Source organism: Staurois parvus, unplaced genomic scaffold (genome assembly GCF_062004578.1).
Source record: "Staurois parvus isolate SC_StPar_1 unplaced genomic scaffold, SC_StPar_1.0 ptg000074l, whole genome shotgun sequence".
Taxonomy (NCBI): Eukaryota; Metazoa; Chordata; class Amphibia; order Anura; family Ranidae; genus Staurois; species Staurois parvus.
This window is the reverse complement of record NW_028317870.1, coordinates 1,861,915-1,880,387: the sequence shown is the minus strand read 5'-3', so window position 1 is coordinate 1,880,387 and position 18,473 is coordinate 1,861,915. Positions and strand designations below refer to the sequence as shown.

Sequence of the window (18,473 nt, the reverse complement as noted above, 5' to 3'; positions counted from 1 at the left end):
ATCAGGTTGCTGGACATGCCAAATTGAATACATCAAAGAACGTTTAAGAGTTTGATAAAAACATTTTAACCATATGGCTGAACTATAAGGCTTCATGCACACTGGGTGTGTAGTCCAGGTGTATGAGATCCTGGCAGTTTGGTGTGGGCAAAAGATGCAGGCACACTTGTCTAACTCCACTGCTGGCAGCCAGAAAAACTCCATAAGGCTTAAAGTTGCTGTGGCTGCAACGGGCAGGACCGTGAACATAGTGGCACTAATTTTTAGAACAGTATGCGCCCAGGGACAAAAGTCCAGAACATAGACTGCGGGCCTTATGGGCATTCATCCCTGGACATGTGCTGCCCCTAACGTCAGTACAACTCTGTGCACTGTCCAGCCTCAGTAACTTTCATCCACTGTGTTTTACAGGCTGCCAGCAGTGGGGCAGTATGCGCATGTGCCTTCTGCCTGCACTAAAACACTGGAGTCTCATGCAGTATTTCTCAGAAGGTCAATAGGGTTATTTATATTAACATTTTAGGCTACCTGGGGAAAAAGGGAAGTGCTTATTTACAGCTCCTGGGCAAGTTTCAAGGGAATGTGAGGCACTGAAGCTGACTTACTAAGGGATGTGAGAACAGATGTACATTGAATACATTCCTTTGAATTTTCTGATATGTAACAGAAACAAGTAATCGGAGATTTTCTTTTCACGTTATTGGATAAGTGAATCTTCAAACATTTTATTGTGGTAAAATTATCAAATCCTTTAGTAAATCAGTCTCATTATGTTAATCAATAGTAGTAGTGTGGGGTCGTCTGCAGCTGGCCTCCTTGTCATCATAGGTGGTCTGGAGGAGTGAAAAATGCTCAAGCGTAAGTGGTTAGTGTAATCAATAAAATCCCAAAGTGATAGTGGACATAGCCCTGCATTTGTCAGTGGGGAAAAAAAATTAGGGAAGAATAAATGCCCTGCATTAGTGTTCAGTGGGATTAATAAAATCCACCCCCCAACAAGAGTGTTTAATGGGAGTAATAATAGCACCCCCCACCCCCAAATATAGTGGTGTTCAGTGGGAGTAGTAAAAGCCCCCTCTCGGCACTGATTTTCAGTGGGAGTAAGCCCCCAAGAAAATTGTTGAACAGGCAGTATAACACCTCCCACTCACATCATGCTTCAGCATTATACTAGTGTCCAAGGTGAATGGGTGTCTTTTCTCCTCATAGAAAAGAGTGCAACTTTGTTACCTTTTTATTATCAAGACTTTTTTTTTTGTTTTTTTTCATGTTTCCTTGTTCACTGCAAAGCTTTCCAGATCAGCTGCTTTGGTGGTTGTACCTGCATCCCACAATAAGGAAGATGCAGGGCCAGCCTGTAATGTTACCCTAGGGCAGTGATGGCGAACCCGTGGCACGCGTGCCACAGCCGGCACGCCGAGCCTTATCTGTGGGCACGCCAGGAGAATACCGTATTTTTCGCTCCATAAGATGCACTTTTTTTCCCCCAAAAAAGGGGGGAAAATGTCAGTGCGTCTTATGGAGCGAATATAGAGCGGCCGGTCCGGTATTTCCACCGCCGCCGTGTCAGAATACCGGGCCGGCCGCTCAGCTCTGCAGTGGGACCTTACCTGTTCCTCTATCCAGCGGCGCGCTGTCTTCCCGGCTTCTGTAGTGTGCGTGACAGCCGGGTCCCAAGTGCACATGCGCAAGAAGCGGTGCTCTTTGTGAATGGTAAGGCGGTACCTGGGGCACATGACAGATCCCAGAAGCCGCTGGACCAATCACAAAGTGCAGCACTTCTCGCGCATGCGCACTGGGCATCCGGCTGTCCGCCGAGCGCGCACACTACAGAAGCCGGGAAGACAGCGCGCGGCTGGATAGAGGAACAGGTAAGATCAAAGAAAAACTGCGGAAGTAAGAGCGGGTACCTGTCAAATTCAGGTACCCGCTCCCCCTCCCTCCCCAAAGGTCAGCAGTCATCTGTACTGTCCGCAGTCTCTGGTCATCTCCTGTACTGTCCGCAGTCTCTGGTCATCTCCTGTACTGTCCGCAGTCTCTGGTCATCCCCTGTACTGTGTCCGCAGTCTCTGGTCATCTCCTGTACTGTCCGCAGTCTCTGGTCATCTCCTGTACTGTGTCCGCAGTCTCTGGTCATCTCCTGTACTGTGTCCGCAGTCTCTGGTCATCTCCTGTACTGTCCGCAGTCTCTGGTCATCTCCTGTACCGTGTCCGCAGTCTCTGGTCATCTCCTGTACCGTGTCCGCAGTCTCTGGTCATCTCCTGTACCGTGTCCGCAGTCTCTGGTCATCTCCTGTACCGTGTCCGCAGTCTCTGGTCATCTCCTGTACCGTGTCCGCAGTCTCTGGTCATCTCCTGTACCGTGTCTGCAGTCTCTGGTCATCCCTGTACTATTAATTAGTTTGCACTACTGTACGAGTTGTTTTTTCTAAACCAAAAGCTCGATATTCAGGTTTCATTGCAGTGTTGGCACTTTGAAAGAAATAAGTTGGTTTTGGGTTGCAGTTTGGGCACTCGGGCTCAAAAAGGTTCGCCATCACTGCCCTAGGGCATTGGACTCTGCTGTTGGCACTTTAAAGGCACCTGGTGATCCAGGGCTGTAATATATCCATATAAGCCAATCAGAAAGGCGAAGACTGTCTAGACTGCGACTTACAAGATGCTTTCCAGACTGCTGTTGACCACTTACTGCCTCCTTCCTTTCTGGGAACCTGGCATGTACCCTCTGCCTCCTGAGTTATCCCCCTTGAGGGGTAATACTTGGTCTACTTGTGCTCCCGACACATCAGTGTCTCAAGTGCTTTACGGGACTGGTGCTGCAAGAGTGGTGCAAAGCAACTGGGTGTGTTCTGTTCAGTCCCTGGGGAATCCCAGTAAGGTAGAAGCTGAAAGAATGGTTCTGCAACACAATCTAAATTGTTAGCACTTTAGGGAACACATTGGTGTTGCTGCTTCTGCTCCATGATTGCTTGTGTGCATGTGCTTATTTTTTCTTATTTATTAAAAAAATTGTATAGTTTTCAAGAAAACATACAGAATATATAAACTCACTCAAGAGCATCAGTAAACGGTGAAATACATCAGCACTTTATTTTTTTTTTTTCAGTCATCCTCTACCACACTTTAACTTAAGTAGAAGCACAGCCAGCTCATCGCGGCGATCCCAGCATCAGTCCTTCTTACTACCTACAGTGATTTGGACACAAAGGGGTTTATTTACTAAAGCTGTAGAGTCCAAAATCAGACTCCCTTCTGCATAGAAACCAATCAGCTTCTAACCTCAGCTTGTTCAATGAAGCTTTGGCAATGAAACCTAGAAGCTGATTGGTTTCTATGCAGAAGGGAGTCTGATTTTGGACTCTCCAGCTTTAGTAAATAAACCCCAAAGTCTCTTAGCCTCAGCTCCAGCTAGTTTTTGTGCTCAACCCTATGGTTTTAGCCAGGGTGGATTTGATTTAAATCACTAGTCAGTAAGGCTTGATTTAAATCATAGTTTTCTACATAAAGACTAATTCTTGCTGGTATAACTTTAATATGCAAGTAGATGAAGATTTTTAGAATAACAACTTTTCATATTAGTTTTTTTATCCCCAGTTTAATAGGTTAATCATTCATATTTAGACAACTTTTCTGTTGTACTTAGGAAGGAGAAAAATAATCATTACCTTAATAACAATTTAAATAGATTTATTCAACTGAAACAATAACATTACAGCATATGTTATTTGCTTAAACAAACATCCATGTTTAACTAATTTGGCTAAACAAAATATACATATTTTAAGAAACTTAGACTGTCAGCCCCTTCCTCCTCACACTTAGTTTCACTTTCTTCTTGTGCAGATCTATTCCACTCCAAACAATCAGAAAAATATTGTTTCTATTCTATTCACTGAACTTCTTGAAACTTAGCACTGAAAGGGTTGATTCTGTATTCATAGGTTTGTAGAAGTTAGGATTAAGGTCTTTTTCTTAACTCTGTTCATGTTATAACATTTTTGCTGTGAAGAAGAGGCATGTGATCTCCGCTGAGTCAAATTCAGTTTTGAGAACTGCAAAAGTAAACCAAGCATCTGTGATAAAATCTTGTAGGCAGAGAAACTGCCCAATAATCTTACAAAAACCTCTGGAAGAGCATGACATTGTGAATGAATTAATGGAATTTATTTACCAAAAAAATTAAACACATACAGCCTTATTCTACATAATTAAAAACCTAATCTTTATTTCACAATGGAATAACCTTTGGATGGTAATATATTTTCCTCAAAAAGCATTTTATTTAAAAAAAAAAAATCCGATTTAAATCAAAAACCGATTTTTTTTTTTTTTTTTTTTTTTTTTTAAATCATTGATTTTTATCCACCCTGGTTTTAGCTCACTTCCTATCCATTAACTGCTCTGGGGTGTATTTTAGTGTTCTCCTTTTGGACCAGACACAGGCAACCTGGATCAGTTTTCCCCTTTTGAGTCCACACATTTGTTGGAGTCTTCGTTGGTCCTATCCTGCGTGATTTCCACCTCTGCCTTTTCTAGGGAGAGTTTCTGTGACTATGTTGTAATTTATGTAAAAGATCACTGCCATAAGTGCTGACTTAGAATGCAGGGGCTGCAAGCATATTTCTACAGTCTGTCCTGCAGAACCTGTCTCTGACATGCCTGAAGCTCTTTTTGCACATACAGGTGTACTTCGGTTTACAAACGCCTCGGTTAATGTAATTTTCAGTTTACGAATGAAAATCCATTGAAAATAATGCCTTAGTTTACGAATTTTTTTCGTAATACGAAGTGTATGTCAGTGCTCATTTTTAAATGCAGTTACCAGCTTTTTTTTTTTTTTTCTTAACTGTAGCTCTCAGAATTAGCTGTCACTTTCCTTGGAAACATTGTTTCTTTTAACTTGGGGAAATAAACTAAAAGGAAACTTTCTTTTAGCTTGGGGGAAAGTGACAGCTGAATCTCTAAGCTATAGTGAAGGAAAATAAAAGCGGTAATTACATTTAAAAACCGGTACCATAATAAATTTAAAAAAACGGCGTTGGGGGTCACCCCTCCCATCCATACCTAGTCCTTCGGGTCTGGAATGGGTTTTGAGGGGAACTCCCACGCCAAAATTTGAAAAAAAAAAAGTCGTGGGGGTCCCCAAAATCCATACCAGACCCTTATCCAAGCATGCAGGTCAGCAAAGGGAGCAAGAAGCCCCCCCCCGAACCATACCAGGCCACATGCCCTCAACATGGGGGGTGCTTTGGGGCAAATATTACAAAATGAATTAAACATTTTCCATTGTAAGGAGATATAAGGCCATTTATTTGAGGTAATAGGTGATTTTATCATTGGATTACATTTTTGATATTTAAAATTTTCAGAATTTGATGTTTTGTACTTTTTATTAACTAATATGAGTATATGTTGGAATGTTCATTCCTGCAGTCAACTGGCAAATGTTTAGTTAACCACTTCAGGGCAGCCCACCATAGTTTGACTGCGGCCACGCTGCGCTGAATCACATACCTGATTCAGCATTTCTGGGTAGGGGACATGCGCTGCTCGACCTGTACTGTCATTCACTACGGCACAAGTCGGTCAACAGGTCCTGGCCAATGATTTATGGCTAGGACCTGCTGATTGGCTTAGTGAATGACAAGAGAAAGCAGGGACAGGGAGGTAAAACAGTTGCATTGCTTGTTAAAAGCCGCACACATTACACATTGTTATGTACACAGTTAACCCCTTTGATTGCCCCTAGATGTTAATCCCTTCCCAGCCAGTGTCATTAGTACAGTGACCATGTACAGTATCAGTACTGATTATTGTATTAGTGTCACTGGAGATGTCTGTATCAGATTGCCTGTTACACTGTCAGTTGCTGATCACCCCTATTTCTAGTATGAAAAAATAAAAATTCCAGCAGAATACATTTTGACCTAAATTTGTGACGAAATGTATTTAAAAAAAAAATTTGAAATATATTTATAAATAAAACTAAAAACCCAACAGTGATCAAATGCCACCAAAAGAAAGCTCTAATTGTTGGAAAGAATTATATACATTTTATGCGGGTTGCATGACCACACAATTGTCAGTTAATGTAGCGCAGTGCTGAATTGCAAAAAATGCCCTGTTCATGAAGGGAGTAAAATCTTCTGGAGCTTAAGTGGTTAATTTAATTTTTGTAGTATTATTTATATACATTTAATATCAACACTGTATGTACACTGCTCAAAAAAATTAAAGGAACACTTTGAAAACGCATCAGATCTCAATGGGGAAAAATATTATGCTGGATATCTACTGATATGGACTGGGTAATGTGTTAGGAACGCAAAGATGCTCCATCATTTCATTTTCAGGGTGTCTTTGAATTCAGTCCGCTGTAGGTTAATCATTTTAATTTCCATCAAAGTGAAAAAAATTATGCAGCAGGTTAGTCCATTTTGATGAAATTGTATTGCAGCAACTTGGAATGGTACTTAGTAGTTTTTATGGCCCCCACATGCTTGTATCCATGCCTGACAACATCTGGGCATGCTCCTATTGAGACAACGAATGGTGTCCTGGGGTATTTCCTCCCGGATATGGACCAGGGCATCACTGAGCTGAAAAGTCTGAGGTGCGAACTGGCGACGTCGGATTGACTGAAACATGATATTGCAGAGGTGTTCTATTGGATTTAGATCAGGCAAGTGTGGGGGCCATTCAATGGTATCAATTCCTTCATCCTCCAGGAACTGCCTGCATACTCTTGCCACATGAGGCCGAGCATTGTCGTGCACCAGGAGGAACCCAGGACCCCACTGCACCAGCGTAGGATCTGACAATGGGTCCAAGGATTTCATCCTGATACATAAGGGCAGTCAGGGTGCCATTGTCTAGCCTGTAGAGGTCTGTGTGTCCCTCCATGGATATGTCTCCCCAGACCATCACTGATCCACCACCAACGGTCATGCTGAACGATGTTACAGGCAGCATAACGTTCTCCATGGCTTCTCCAGACCCTTTCACATCTGTCACATGTCCTTAGGGTGAACCTGCTCTCATCTGTGAAAAACACAGGGTGCCAGTGGTGGACCTGACAATTCTAGTGTTCAATGGCAAATGCCAATTGAGCTGGAGGTCATTTTGTAGGGCTCTGGCAGTGCTCAATCCTGTTCCTCCTTGCACAAATGAGCAGCATGGGTTAACGACCTTCTTTGGCCCTGTCCAGCTCTCAGAGTAACTGCCTGTCTCCTGGAATCTCCTCCATGCTTTTGAGACTGTGCTGGGAGACACAGCAAACCTTCTGGCAATGGCATGTATTGATGTGCCATCCTGGAAGAGTTGGACTGCCTGTGCAACCTCTGTAGGGTCCAAGTATCACCTCATGTTACCAGTAGTGACACTGACCCTAGCCAAATGCAAAACTATTGAAAACCAGTCAGAAAACATGAGCAGGGGAAAAAAAATTTCAGTGGCCTCCCACCTGTAAAACCATTCCTGTTTTGGGGGTTGTCTCATTGTTGCCCACCTAGTGCACCTGTTGTTAATGTTAACACTAAAGGAACTGAAACTGATTAATACCCCCTCTGCTACTGAACTGACTAGATTATCCCAGGAGTTTAATTGATTTTATGCTATACTCTGATTAAAAAGTGTTCCTTTAATTTTTTTGAGCAGTGTATATGTGATTGGTGTCGTTCATTTTGGTGACGATTGGCAATAAAGTACTTACTTTGTTTCACCTCAAGATGCATTTGTATTCTATGGCAGTGCTTGTTATGTGCACATGTAAAGTTACATTGTATTGCAGTAACAGAGTCCCACAAATGGTGCCCATACGCTAGATGAAAAATCATTTGAAAATCTGTTATTTGCATAGTTCATTTGTTTTTCATTTGGTTAATTTGCACCAATCGAAAATCGGTAGTGACGTTTTTGAATAAAAAAAAATAGAAGAGAAAGTTTGGAAAACATCTGCCAAATGGATGATAAATTGAATGGTTAATGTGTTTCTCACTTAAAAATCAGACTATTTGTATTGCGGATATGTTTAAAAAACAAAAAACGTTTTATATACATTCACAGGCCTCTTTATTAGGTACACCTGTTTAATTGCTTGGTAACACATATTGCAAATCAGCCAATCACATGGCAGCAACTCCATGGATTTAGGCATCTAAACGTGGTGAAGACGAAGTTGCTGAAGTTCAAACTGAGCATCCGAATGGGAAAGAGGGGATTTAAGTGACTTTGAATAGGGCATGGTTGTTGGTGCCAGACAGGCTGGTCTGAGTTTCAGAAACTGCTGATCTACTGCCATCTCTAGAGTTTACAGAGAATGGTCCAAAAAAAAAAAAAAAACCTCCAGTGAGCATCAGTTGTGTGCACGAAAATGCCTTGTTGATGTCAGAGGAGAATGGGCAGACTGGTTTGAGATGATAGGCAACAGTAATTCAAATGACCATTCGTTACAACCAAGGTATGCAGAATACCATCTCTGAGCGCACAACATGTCGACCCTTAAAGCAGATGGGCTACAGCAGCAGAAGACCACCCCGGGTGCTACTCCTGTCAGCTAAGAACAGGAAATGGAGGCTACAATTCGCACAGGCTCACTAAAACTGGACAATGGATGATTGGAGAAACATTGCCTGGTCTGATGAATCTCAATTTCAGCTGTGGTATTCGGATGGTGGGATCAGAATTTGATGTAAACAACATACAAGGCAGGATGGATCCATGCTTGCATCAACTATTCAGGCTGGTGGTGTAATGGTGTGGGGGTTATTTTCTTGGCACATTTTGGGCCCCTTAGTACCAGTTGAGCCTCGTTTAAACATCACAGCCTACCTGAGTATTGTTGCTGACCATGTCCATGCCTTTATGATTTCAGTGTACCTATCTTCTGATGGCTGCTTCCTGTAGGATAATGCACCATGTCAAAGGCTCAAATTATCGCAAACTGTTTTCTTGAACATGACAGTGAGTTAACTGTACTCCAGTGGCCTCCACAGTCACCAGATCTCAATCCAATAGAACACATTTGGGATGCGGTGGAATGGGAGATTCGTATCATGGATGTGCAGCCAACAAATCTACAGCAACTGCATGATGCTATCGTGCCAGTATGGCCCAAAATCTCTGAGGAATGTTTCCAACACCTTGTTGAATCAATGCCACAAAGAATTAAGGCAGTTCTGAAGGTAAAATGGGGTTCAACTCAGTACTAGCAAGGTGTACCAAATAAAATGGCCAGTGTGTGTATGTCTATTGAACAATTTATTGTTTGAAAATTGGTCATTGCATGATGGCAATATCGTTTGCTGTCACGACTGTGTGTTCTTTTTTTCCGAAATGCGTTTGAAAGATTTTTCCGTCTAGTGTATAACTAGTATTAGAATGTTTTCATGTATGCCATTTGAAGACTCCATCCCGACAGGGATTGGGTACGGGTATATTAGAAGTAGCCCTTCCAGCACCTGTCATCTCCCTTGAAAAAGTATTTTACAGACAAAATGTTGGCAGTGGAGCCTGATGCTGGGAAGAACTTTGGACCTGTGCCTCCTGAGCAATGGAAGGGTTGTGAGCAGTCTGAGGATTTGAACTGTTGGCTGGCAGGCTGATTGTTGCATCCTGCTGCCACATATACTCTACACAGGAAATCTTGTTCTGATGTGCCTGTAGGTAAAGGCATACAAAAGGAGTTTACTACCACTTTAAAAAAAATTATACAAAGTTATAGCACCATTGGAGTTCTCCTATGCTCTTTTATGTATCCATGTGAGTGGATAGCAGCCTAAGTACCTGACTTAAGCCTTGTTTGCCTAATCTGTACCTAGATAGACATATAGGTCTGGTAGGTGCAACCCTTGACAGTGGTGGAGAGAGCACTTTTTCATATACAGTCAGGTCCATAAATATTGGGACATCGACACAATTCTAACATTTTTGGCTCTATACACCACACCAATGGATTTGAAATGAAACTAACAAGATGTGCTTTAACTGCAGACTGTCAGCTTTAATTTGAGGGTATTTACATCCAAATCAGGTGAACGGTGTAGGAATTACAACAGTTTGCATATGTGCCTCCCACTTGTTAAGGCACATATGCAAAATGTGTTGACAGTCACATATCTCTACTCAGAGCAAAGGGGAGAACGGAGCGGGGCAGAGCCAGCGGGGGATGAATGCAGCATCAGATCGATGCTGCATCCACTCTGGGAAGTATTCTAAATGTGTGTTGCTGTGTGTTTTGGAGGTTTTTTTAAATGTTTCTGGTTTGCGGTGCTCAGATACAGTTTCCTCTTTAATTCCAAGAGGATTTTATGATGCTTTAATACTTCATCATACTTTATGATACTTCAAATGTTCTGTAAATATTGGTTTTCTCAAATAGTTTCTTTTCCAAACATTAGTAAAAAGTTAAAAGTATCTGGTTACTTCATTTCAGTAAAAGTTTCAGACTCCTGCAAAGGAGAACATTTTTTTTATAAAGAATCAATATATTGTGCTTTAATGGACAGGGAAATCAAGGTAATGGCAACGTGGAAGCAGCTATTTGTCAGCATTGTATGCACTTCAGAGATATGGCGATGTTTGAACTAGCGTGACTCTGCATTTTTAAACACAATGACTCAGATAATTTAGCTGGTACTTAAGCACACAGCCCTGAAGTAAAATGTTTTCAATGGGATATTTGGAGGACAGTACACAATACTGGAAAAATGCAAGTAGCAGCTGACAGGGGCACTTAAAGTGGTTATAAACATAAAATGTTTTTATACCTCAATGCATTCTCTCCACACCTCCTCTTCTCAGAGTGCCCCCTCAGTAAGTTTTTTATTTATTTTTCATTTTAATGCAGAGAATACATTTAATGTAATAAAAAAAAAAAACCCTTTGCGCTTAGAAGCATTTTAATTTAAAAAAAAAAAACGACAAACTTTTACAACCACTGTAATCATTTTGTTACTGCAACTACTTGGCATAATTCCTATGCGCTTTTCTTTTAAATGTTTGTGACATTTTGTTTGACTATTCACACTACTGTTATAAAGTGCCATTGGAAATCTATAGTCACAACAGTGCCCTTTTTATCATGGTGTGTGGTTATGTGAAGGCAAATTGAAAGGTATGTTCATAAATCTTGGACAAAACTCACTGGTACTAGTGAGTCATTTTATGCAATTTGACTGCTGTTACAATTTTATACACAAATCATAAAATTTGCTATTTTGTTTACTTTAGTTTTTTGTTTAACAGCTTCCCGACCGCCCTATAGCAGATATACTGCTACAGGGCATCATGGGTGCGCAAAATCACGTATATATCTGTGACTTTGCATCTTCGGGTAGGGGGCACGCGTGCCCTACCTGCGCCGCCATTCGCGGCGGCTGCTGCTGTCAATCACCGGGTACCGGCCGATGATTACTTGCCGGTGCCCGGTGATTGCCGAGCATCTTCAACCGGGAGAACTGTTTGTAAACAAAACAGTTCTCCCGTTCTCCCTGTCAGCTTGTGCACACTGCTTTGGATGGCTGTACACAGCATAGCCATGAAAATCAGTGTGCTTACAGTGAAGGACACAGCTCTATGTAAACCAGCACACAGTTAACCCTTTGATTGCCCCTCATGTTAACCCCTTTGTGCCCAGTGCTATTAGTACAGTCAGTGCTTTTTTTTTTTTTTTTTTTTTTTTTTTATTTTAATTAAAGCACTGGGGCAACTGACTTGGTGTTACTGGGGATGTCAGTGACACAAAGTCAGTTCCCCCAGTGTCAGAATGCCCGCCGCAGTCCCACTATAAGTCGCTGATTGCCACCATTACTAGTAAAAATAAAAATCCCAGTATATATACCACCATTTTGTAAATGTTATAACTTTCACGTAAACTAATAAATTTATACATATTGTGATTTTTTTTTTTTCTTTCTAGCAAAGACATGTAGCAAAATACATTTTGCCCTAAATTTGATTTTTTTTTTTTTTTTTTTACTGGACATGTTTAATAGCAAAATGTCAAAAATATAGTTTTTTTTCCCCTCAAAATTGTCGGTTTTTTTTTTTTTTATAGGGCAAACAATAAAAAACGCACAGGTGATCACATACCACCGAAAGAAAAATGTGGGGAAAAATGGATGTAAATTTTATTTGGGTGCAGCATTGTATGACTGCGCAATTGTCAGTTAAATTAATGCAGTGCTGTAACGCAAATAATGGCCTGGTCAGGAAGGGGGGTAAATCCTCAGGAGCGAAAGTGGTTAATGCAGCGGTTCTCAACCTGGGGGTCGCACGACCATTTCACTGGGGTCGCCTAAGACCATCGGAAAACACATATTTCCGATGGTCTTAGGAACCGAGACACCGCTCCTCTGACTCAGTCGATGTGTGGGCGGGATGATACGCTGCCCTGTCACCTGGCCACACCTCCGGGATCACAACAGCTGCGCCTCCCCGCCGCTGATTGGCCACCGGAACTGTAGCTCAGGAGAGGCACACAGGCCGCCTATCACAGGCGAGGAGGTGGAGCTTGGAGAGGAGGAGCCGAGCGGCAGCGCGCGTAGATCTAAGAAGATCGAGGGAGCTGCCGGAGTAAGTGAAGAGGAGAGCGGCCAGAGAAGGAAGACAGCTGACAGGTAAGTGAGAGAGCGAGCCCAGGCTGGAGCAGGGGTCAGCAAGGTAAGTATCATTGGTGTCAGTGGGAGGAATAGTGCCCAATCATTTGTGTCACTAATACCAACGATGGGGCACTATTTCTCCCACCGCTGACACCAACGATGGGGCACTGTTCCTCCCCCCATTGACACCAACGATGGAGCACTGTTCCTCCCCCCATTGACACCAACGATGGGGCACTGTTCCTCCCCCCCACTGACACCAACGATGGGACACTATTCCCCCCCCCCACTGACACCAATGATGGGGCACTATTCCCCCCACTGACACCAATGATGGGGCACTATTCCTCCCAATGACACCAACGATGGGGCACTATTCCTCCCACTGGCACCAACGATGGGGCACTATTCCTCCCACTGGCACCAACGATGGGGCACTATTCCTCCCACTGGCACCAACGATGGGGCACTATTCCTCCCACTGACATCAGTGATGGGGCACTACTCCTTCCACTGACACCAATGATGTGGCACTACTCCTCCCACTGCAAAATTACAGTTATGAAGTAGCAACGAAAATAATTTTATGGTTGGGGGTCACCACAACATGAGGAACTGTATTAAGGGGTCGCGGCATTAGAAAGGTTGAGAACCACTGGGTTAATGTGTATGTAAACCCTCACACATGCTGTTTCTTAGTAACTAGTTACTGCTATAACAATGTATTTACTTGCATGGCGTTTTGTTCCTAAAACTGTAATTTTATCAGACAATTACAGTAATAAAGTGTGTGTGGGAAAAAAAAATCCTTGCAGCTGTCCTATACATGTACATTACCTTGCATTATTCCACAACTTCAAGTTAGAATTTGACTGCATTTCAAGAAGAATTATCAGTTATTTTTTAGCACTTGCAGTGTTTTTAAACAGATGTAACATGGGAATATGCATGTATTGAAAAGCTTTGCTGAATATGTTTCTTAGATTAGCTCACACATCTATTTTAAACAGGAGCAATCTACAGGCTCCAGTTGCCTCTGCAAGCTGGAACCATTTATTTGTTTATTTTATTTCTTCAAGCGTACCTAGGATCACTGTATTAGCTGACATTGTGATCACATGATCAGGAACCACTCTTACAGCTCTAGTCCCACTAACAAGCAGCATCAGTCAGCCAGATGTAGCACTTTGCAAAGAGATGTCTGGTAGCTGTCAAAGGGGTGAATCTTCTGCACAAGACCTTGTGCAGGGGATCCTTAATCTACTGCATTGAAACGGTAATCTTAGCTCCTACTGAATAGGTTACTTTGGTTTTCTCTACGTCTTTCATCATGTATATTTTTTTTTTTTATAGGTTACCTTCCATGAAAAAGTCACCATTCACTATGTGTGCGGTGAAGAAGAACGGAAAGGTCACTGGGAGGAGCTTGCCCGGGACCACTGCCGTTTTCAGCGTCGTATAAAGGAAACAGAATTTGTTATTGGACATTGCTTGACACCTGATCACAGACAAAGGGCATGGGAGAGAATGCAAGGACCATGGAGCAGCTAGCCCCCACCAGGGGTTTTATGCCTCAGACTCTGCAGAATTTCGTTCGTTTTTACAGAAATAAATGTCTACTTATATATTTTATGGAAGCGATCATCCTAAGTCTAAAAAGTGGTGCATTATATTTGCTAATGTCAAATTAATTTTACCTTTTAATTGGCATTCTTATTTTATGTACGATGTTACTTTTATCTCAAAAGGTCCCTTCATTTTAACTCTTGATTGTAATTTAACACTGTCACATAGTGAATGCATTTTGAAGCAGTTATCTTAATGGATGCAGTGGACTTGGAGCCTAATGCAAAAAGCTTAGTGGTCCCCAAAACAGAATAGGCAAACCTTAAAGTGTATGTCAAGTCAAACCTTGAATTATAGTTATGGATAAAGTTTGAAAAGATTAGAACTCCTGATGGGGTTTTTACTGCTATCCAGGGCTTAGTGTGTGCTTTACCCTCACTTTCCGTCCTGCTCACAATGGCGTTGCTAGAGGAAAAAAAAGTGAGGGAAGCTCTGTACACAGACAAATAAAATTCTGACTGGTTTTAGCCTTCCCATATTACACTAAAGAGAAGCATATTGGGTAATGCTGTTCTCACTGCCTGCCTTTTTAGTTTGCTGTGTACCAGGTGCTAACAGTTTCTAAATTGTTTTTCCATATAGTATAGTTTTAATTTTTTCACCTACCTGGCCTTTTCCTGCTACATGCACAGACTGTACATGTGCTGCTATCTGTTGCACCTAGATTTACTCTCCCTTCCTGTCTTGATGACAGCAGTTTCACCAGACAGGAAGTATGACATTTTCAACAGGGGCACAGACATAAATAAAAATCTGATGGGTTTTATCCTTCTACTCCAACAGGAACACAAAAATAAAAATGCTTTCCTTCAGTAGAATGACCCCTATTTCCTGCCTAGCAAAATGTCAGCTGGACAGGAAGTGAGGTTACATTTTTCCAATGGAGCCCAGCATAGCAGTAAAAACCTGACTTTAACTTATCCTCAAGTAAAATAATGGTTTTGGCTGGACATACACATTTAACTGTTAAATTTATCTATAGTTCAGATGAGTAATGAAATAACCAACAACAAAACATCCTGTAAGCCCTGCACAGTTTAAACTTAAAGAGACCCTGTCCTCACCTGATATTCAGCTAACTAAAGGCAGGTAGTGAGTTGGTACATGCAAAGTCCGTGCCTGTTGCAGTGATGTGACTTATAGATATCTCTTTGTAGTAATACTACAACTGGGTACCTCCAGAACTGTGAGATTGAGAGCCTTCGGGCACCAGTATGTTTCAACAACATAAACAAAACTCTTAAAAAGAAAAAGAAAACAAAATCTCTAAAAGCTGCTGCATACTATACTTACTATGCAGTGGCATTAAACCCAAAACCAAGAATGTAATATATTGCAGCTTACCAATCCTTATCATTTAATTGCCTTCTGTTTTCACCTGGTGATCTGTCTGGTAACACACCTTATGTATTAGAGTGCCCCCATTATGGACGAAGCAGCATGGGAGCACCTTTGGATAGCAGCAATTCAGTCTTAGTGGAGGGGAGTGTCAGATGTACTAGCAGATTTAAATACAAACAAATTGAAGCCAAGTGCCAGCTAACATAAGCAGGTACAGCAAACGTTTGTCACATTTTAAGAATTGGTAAGCTGCAATATAATAAATGTTAGGGTGGGGACAGTGATGCCTGGAAGGTTTTGACTACTCCCTGCAGTTTTGATTTTGCTGTAGAATGTCTGATTGAATTTGCATTCCTGCAGCAGGCAAAGTATCTAAGTATTTCTAACACAGATTCTATGCCTGCCTTTAGTTTGTGGAGTAAACGGGTGATCATGGTCTTGTCACAAATATTTTCTTTTTAACCTTGAACTTTAATAAATGTGTAAATTATATTTGCTTCCTTTTTAGATTTAAAGCTATTTATTACTTTGTCATTCAGTATTTGGCCACATTTTTGGTTGTGCAGGACTTTGCTTTTAGCCAATACAAATTCATGTATGAATTCCTGCACTGTTTGGCTATTACTGTCCAAAAAATGAATGCTGTGTCCTAAAATGAACAGAAGAGAAACCTATTTTAAGTTTGCAATGCAAATACCTGTGTGAGCTGTGGCTAGCTGAATACAAAGGAGATGGAAATTTGTAGTTGCTACTCATTTTTCATAGTGGAATCTACTAAAAGTAATATAAATACTTGCCAAAAGCTTATCAGAGCCCTTTCATATTTGTGTTTTGAAGTGTCTAAACCTAAAAATAGAAATGTGCCTTTCAAGCTTAATAGTTCATAGTTGTGGGACTTCATTAGTTTTTTTTTTTTTCCCCAAAGCTTTCTTTTTTACTTCATAAGTTAGCTGATAATCCTGCTGGTAAACCACTTTTTGTCCTAGGGTGACAACACTGTACTGTATGTGTAGAGGCGCAGCATTGTCATCTGAGGCTGCTGCTCTGATTTCAACTACAAACGCCTCTCCTTTCCTCATCTTCATTACATAGGGCGAGGGGTTTGTAGTTTACATAAAATAGTTGGTAAGGCTGATAACATTGAGATTTTAGTTTACTGCACATTGGGGTACACGGAAACTGGATTTCTGGCCAGATCAAAGAGGTATTTTTGTATGCTTGCGGAAAGTGTACTTGTACTGAAAAAAATAAAACGAATGTAACCACCACATCTAAGGAACGGTAAGCTTCAGTATATAAAAATGTTGTTTGATTTAAATGTTAAGAATTATATCTGGTCACCCGAACTAAATTGGCAGGTGCCATTCAAGGTTCCACGGGGTCCTCTTATGTAGCAACTGCAGACAAGGACGGAGCTCGTCCCAGCTCTAGACATCTAATCGAAAAGGGAAAAGTCCTGGAGGTTGCACTTCTCTGCAAAACCCTGTAAGAAAGTGTATGACAGCCCAGACTCCAACCAGGCCACACCCCCATGACTAAACTCTCTATGTGGACGGTCATACCACTTTTATGGGGTTTTGTCAAGATGTGCGACTTGCAGTACTTTAACCTTTTCTATTAAATTACATTTGGTGCTCATAAATTTAGCTAGTGGGTCCAAGGCTGTCACTGCACAAAATAACATGGTGCATGTAGCACTGCATGCCCATTCATAAATGTTGTAAAAGTCAATTGTACACTCAAATAATTTTTGGTAAGTTTACGTTTTATTTGAGGTTTTCCTGGTTTCCTTAAGACACTGGTGGCCTGTGCCTTCCAGGGAAATCTAACCTGATCTTGTGCATTCGCCATACAATATCTGGGGTGGCTTGTTCTTGAACAAAAACAAGCCTCCTCCGATCTCAAATTGCACATGTGCAAGAATAGACGCAATGTCCTCAGTGGGCAACAAGGAATGATCCAAAGTGCATTGTAATGTGAATTATAAGGCCTGGAAAATAAAGCATGCAATACAGTGATCATACAGTGAAATGTTTACAGTAAAGTTCTTTACTTCTCTGCTCGTCATATACTGTATACTTTATTTTAAATCATATCTACAGCTTTCACATGACGTGTAATTGAGCAGTCTGGCCTTTTGATCTATCTGTTACACAAATGCTAATATATTGGGTAAGTATGTGTGGTTAGGGAAGAGTACTGAGATGGCTTCTTTTTTGGGTTGTTGGCCATGCCAATTGGCCAGGAAAAAAAAAAATCCATCCCAGTTGATGGCCTTAACGATTATATGTTCAGGGTTAGGTAAGCTTATTGCTTTCTGTGGATGTTTCACTTTCATTTTCCTGGTGACCAGTGTTAGTGGGACAAAGTCAATCAAAATTACAACTCACAACATAAGCAATGCTAAAATGTCTTGAGTGGGGAATAATTGTAAAATGACCAATGTCAAAGGTGAGATTGCACCTCACTTTGCAAAGAATTTCCTTTTCTAGATTCAATTTGAATGAGTTTAGAGAAAATGGTTTGCTTATGTTCTTTGGAAGAGAGTGCAAGAGTTTTGTAGTATAGCAGGACCCTCTGTCTCCCATTGAGTATAGGTAAGTAGGAGGACACACAGAAGACCAGAATTTGAAGGGGAGGTTACAAGGTAGGGAGTAAGCTGATAAAAGCTCAAAAAGAAAATAAGGTACTGTAATGGCAAATGCTGGGTGCAATAACTAAAAGCAAATCATATATACACACACTCAACATGTAGTCATACAGGTACTTTTAATCAGCATTTACACCATTACATATTCTACACGTTAAAGACCCTCTACCCAATGAATACCTGCCCTGGCACATCATGGCATTCAATCGGCACTCCAAGAAATAAAAAGAATCCAACTGCAATAGTCTTGTACTGTC

The 18,473-nt window shown here is 41.4% G+C and overlaps 1 protein-coding gene across 1 annotated transcript in view; it reads left to right on the top strand.

Annotated features, from left to right (window-relative positions):
• The window catches only part of PPP1R15B (protein phosphatase 1 regulatory subunit 15B), a 28,257-nt gene extending 10,624 nt beyond the window's left edge, over positions 1 to 17,633 (top strand). The window contains exon 2 of the mRNA XM_089669396.1: positions 13,953 to 17,633. Within this exon, the coding sequence (XP_089525522.1) occupies positions 13,953 to 14,150 (198 nt within the window). The 3' untranslated portion in view covers positions 14,151 to 17,633. The remainder of the gene's footprint in view (positions 1 to 13,952) is intronic.
• The last annotated feature ends 840 nt before the right edge of the window (positions 17,634 to 18,473 follow it).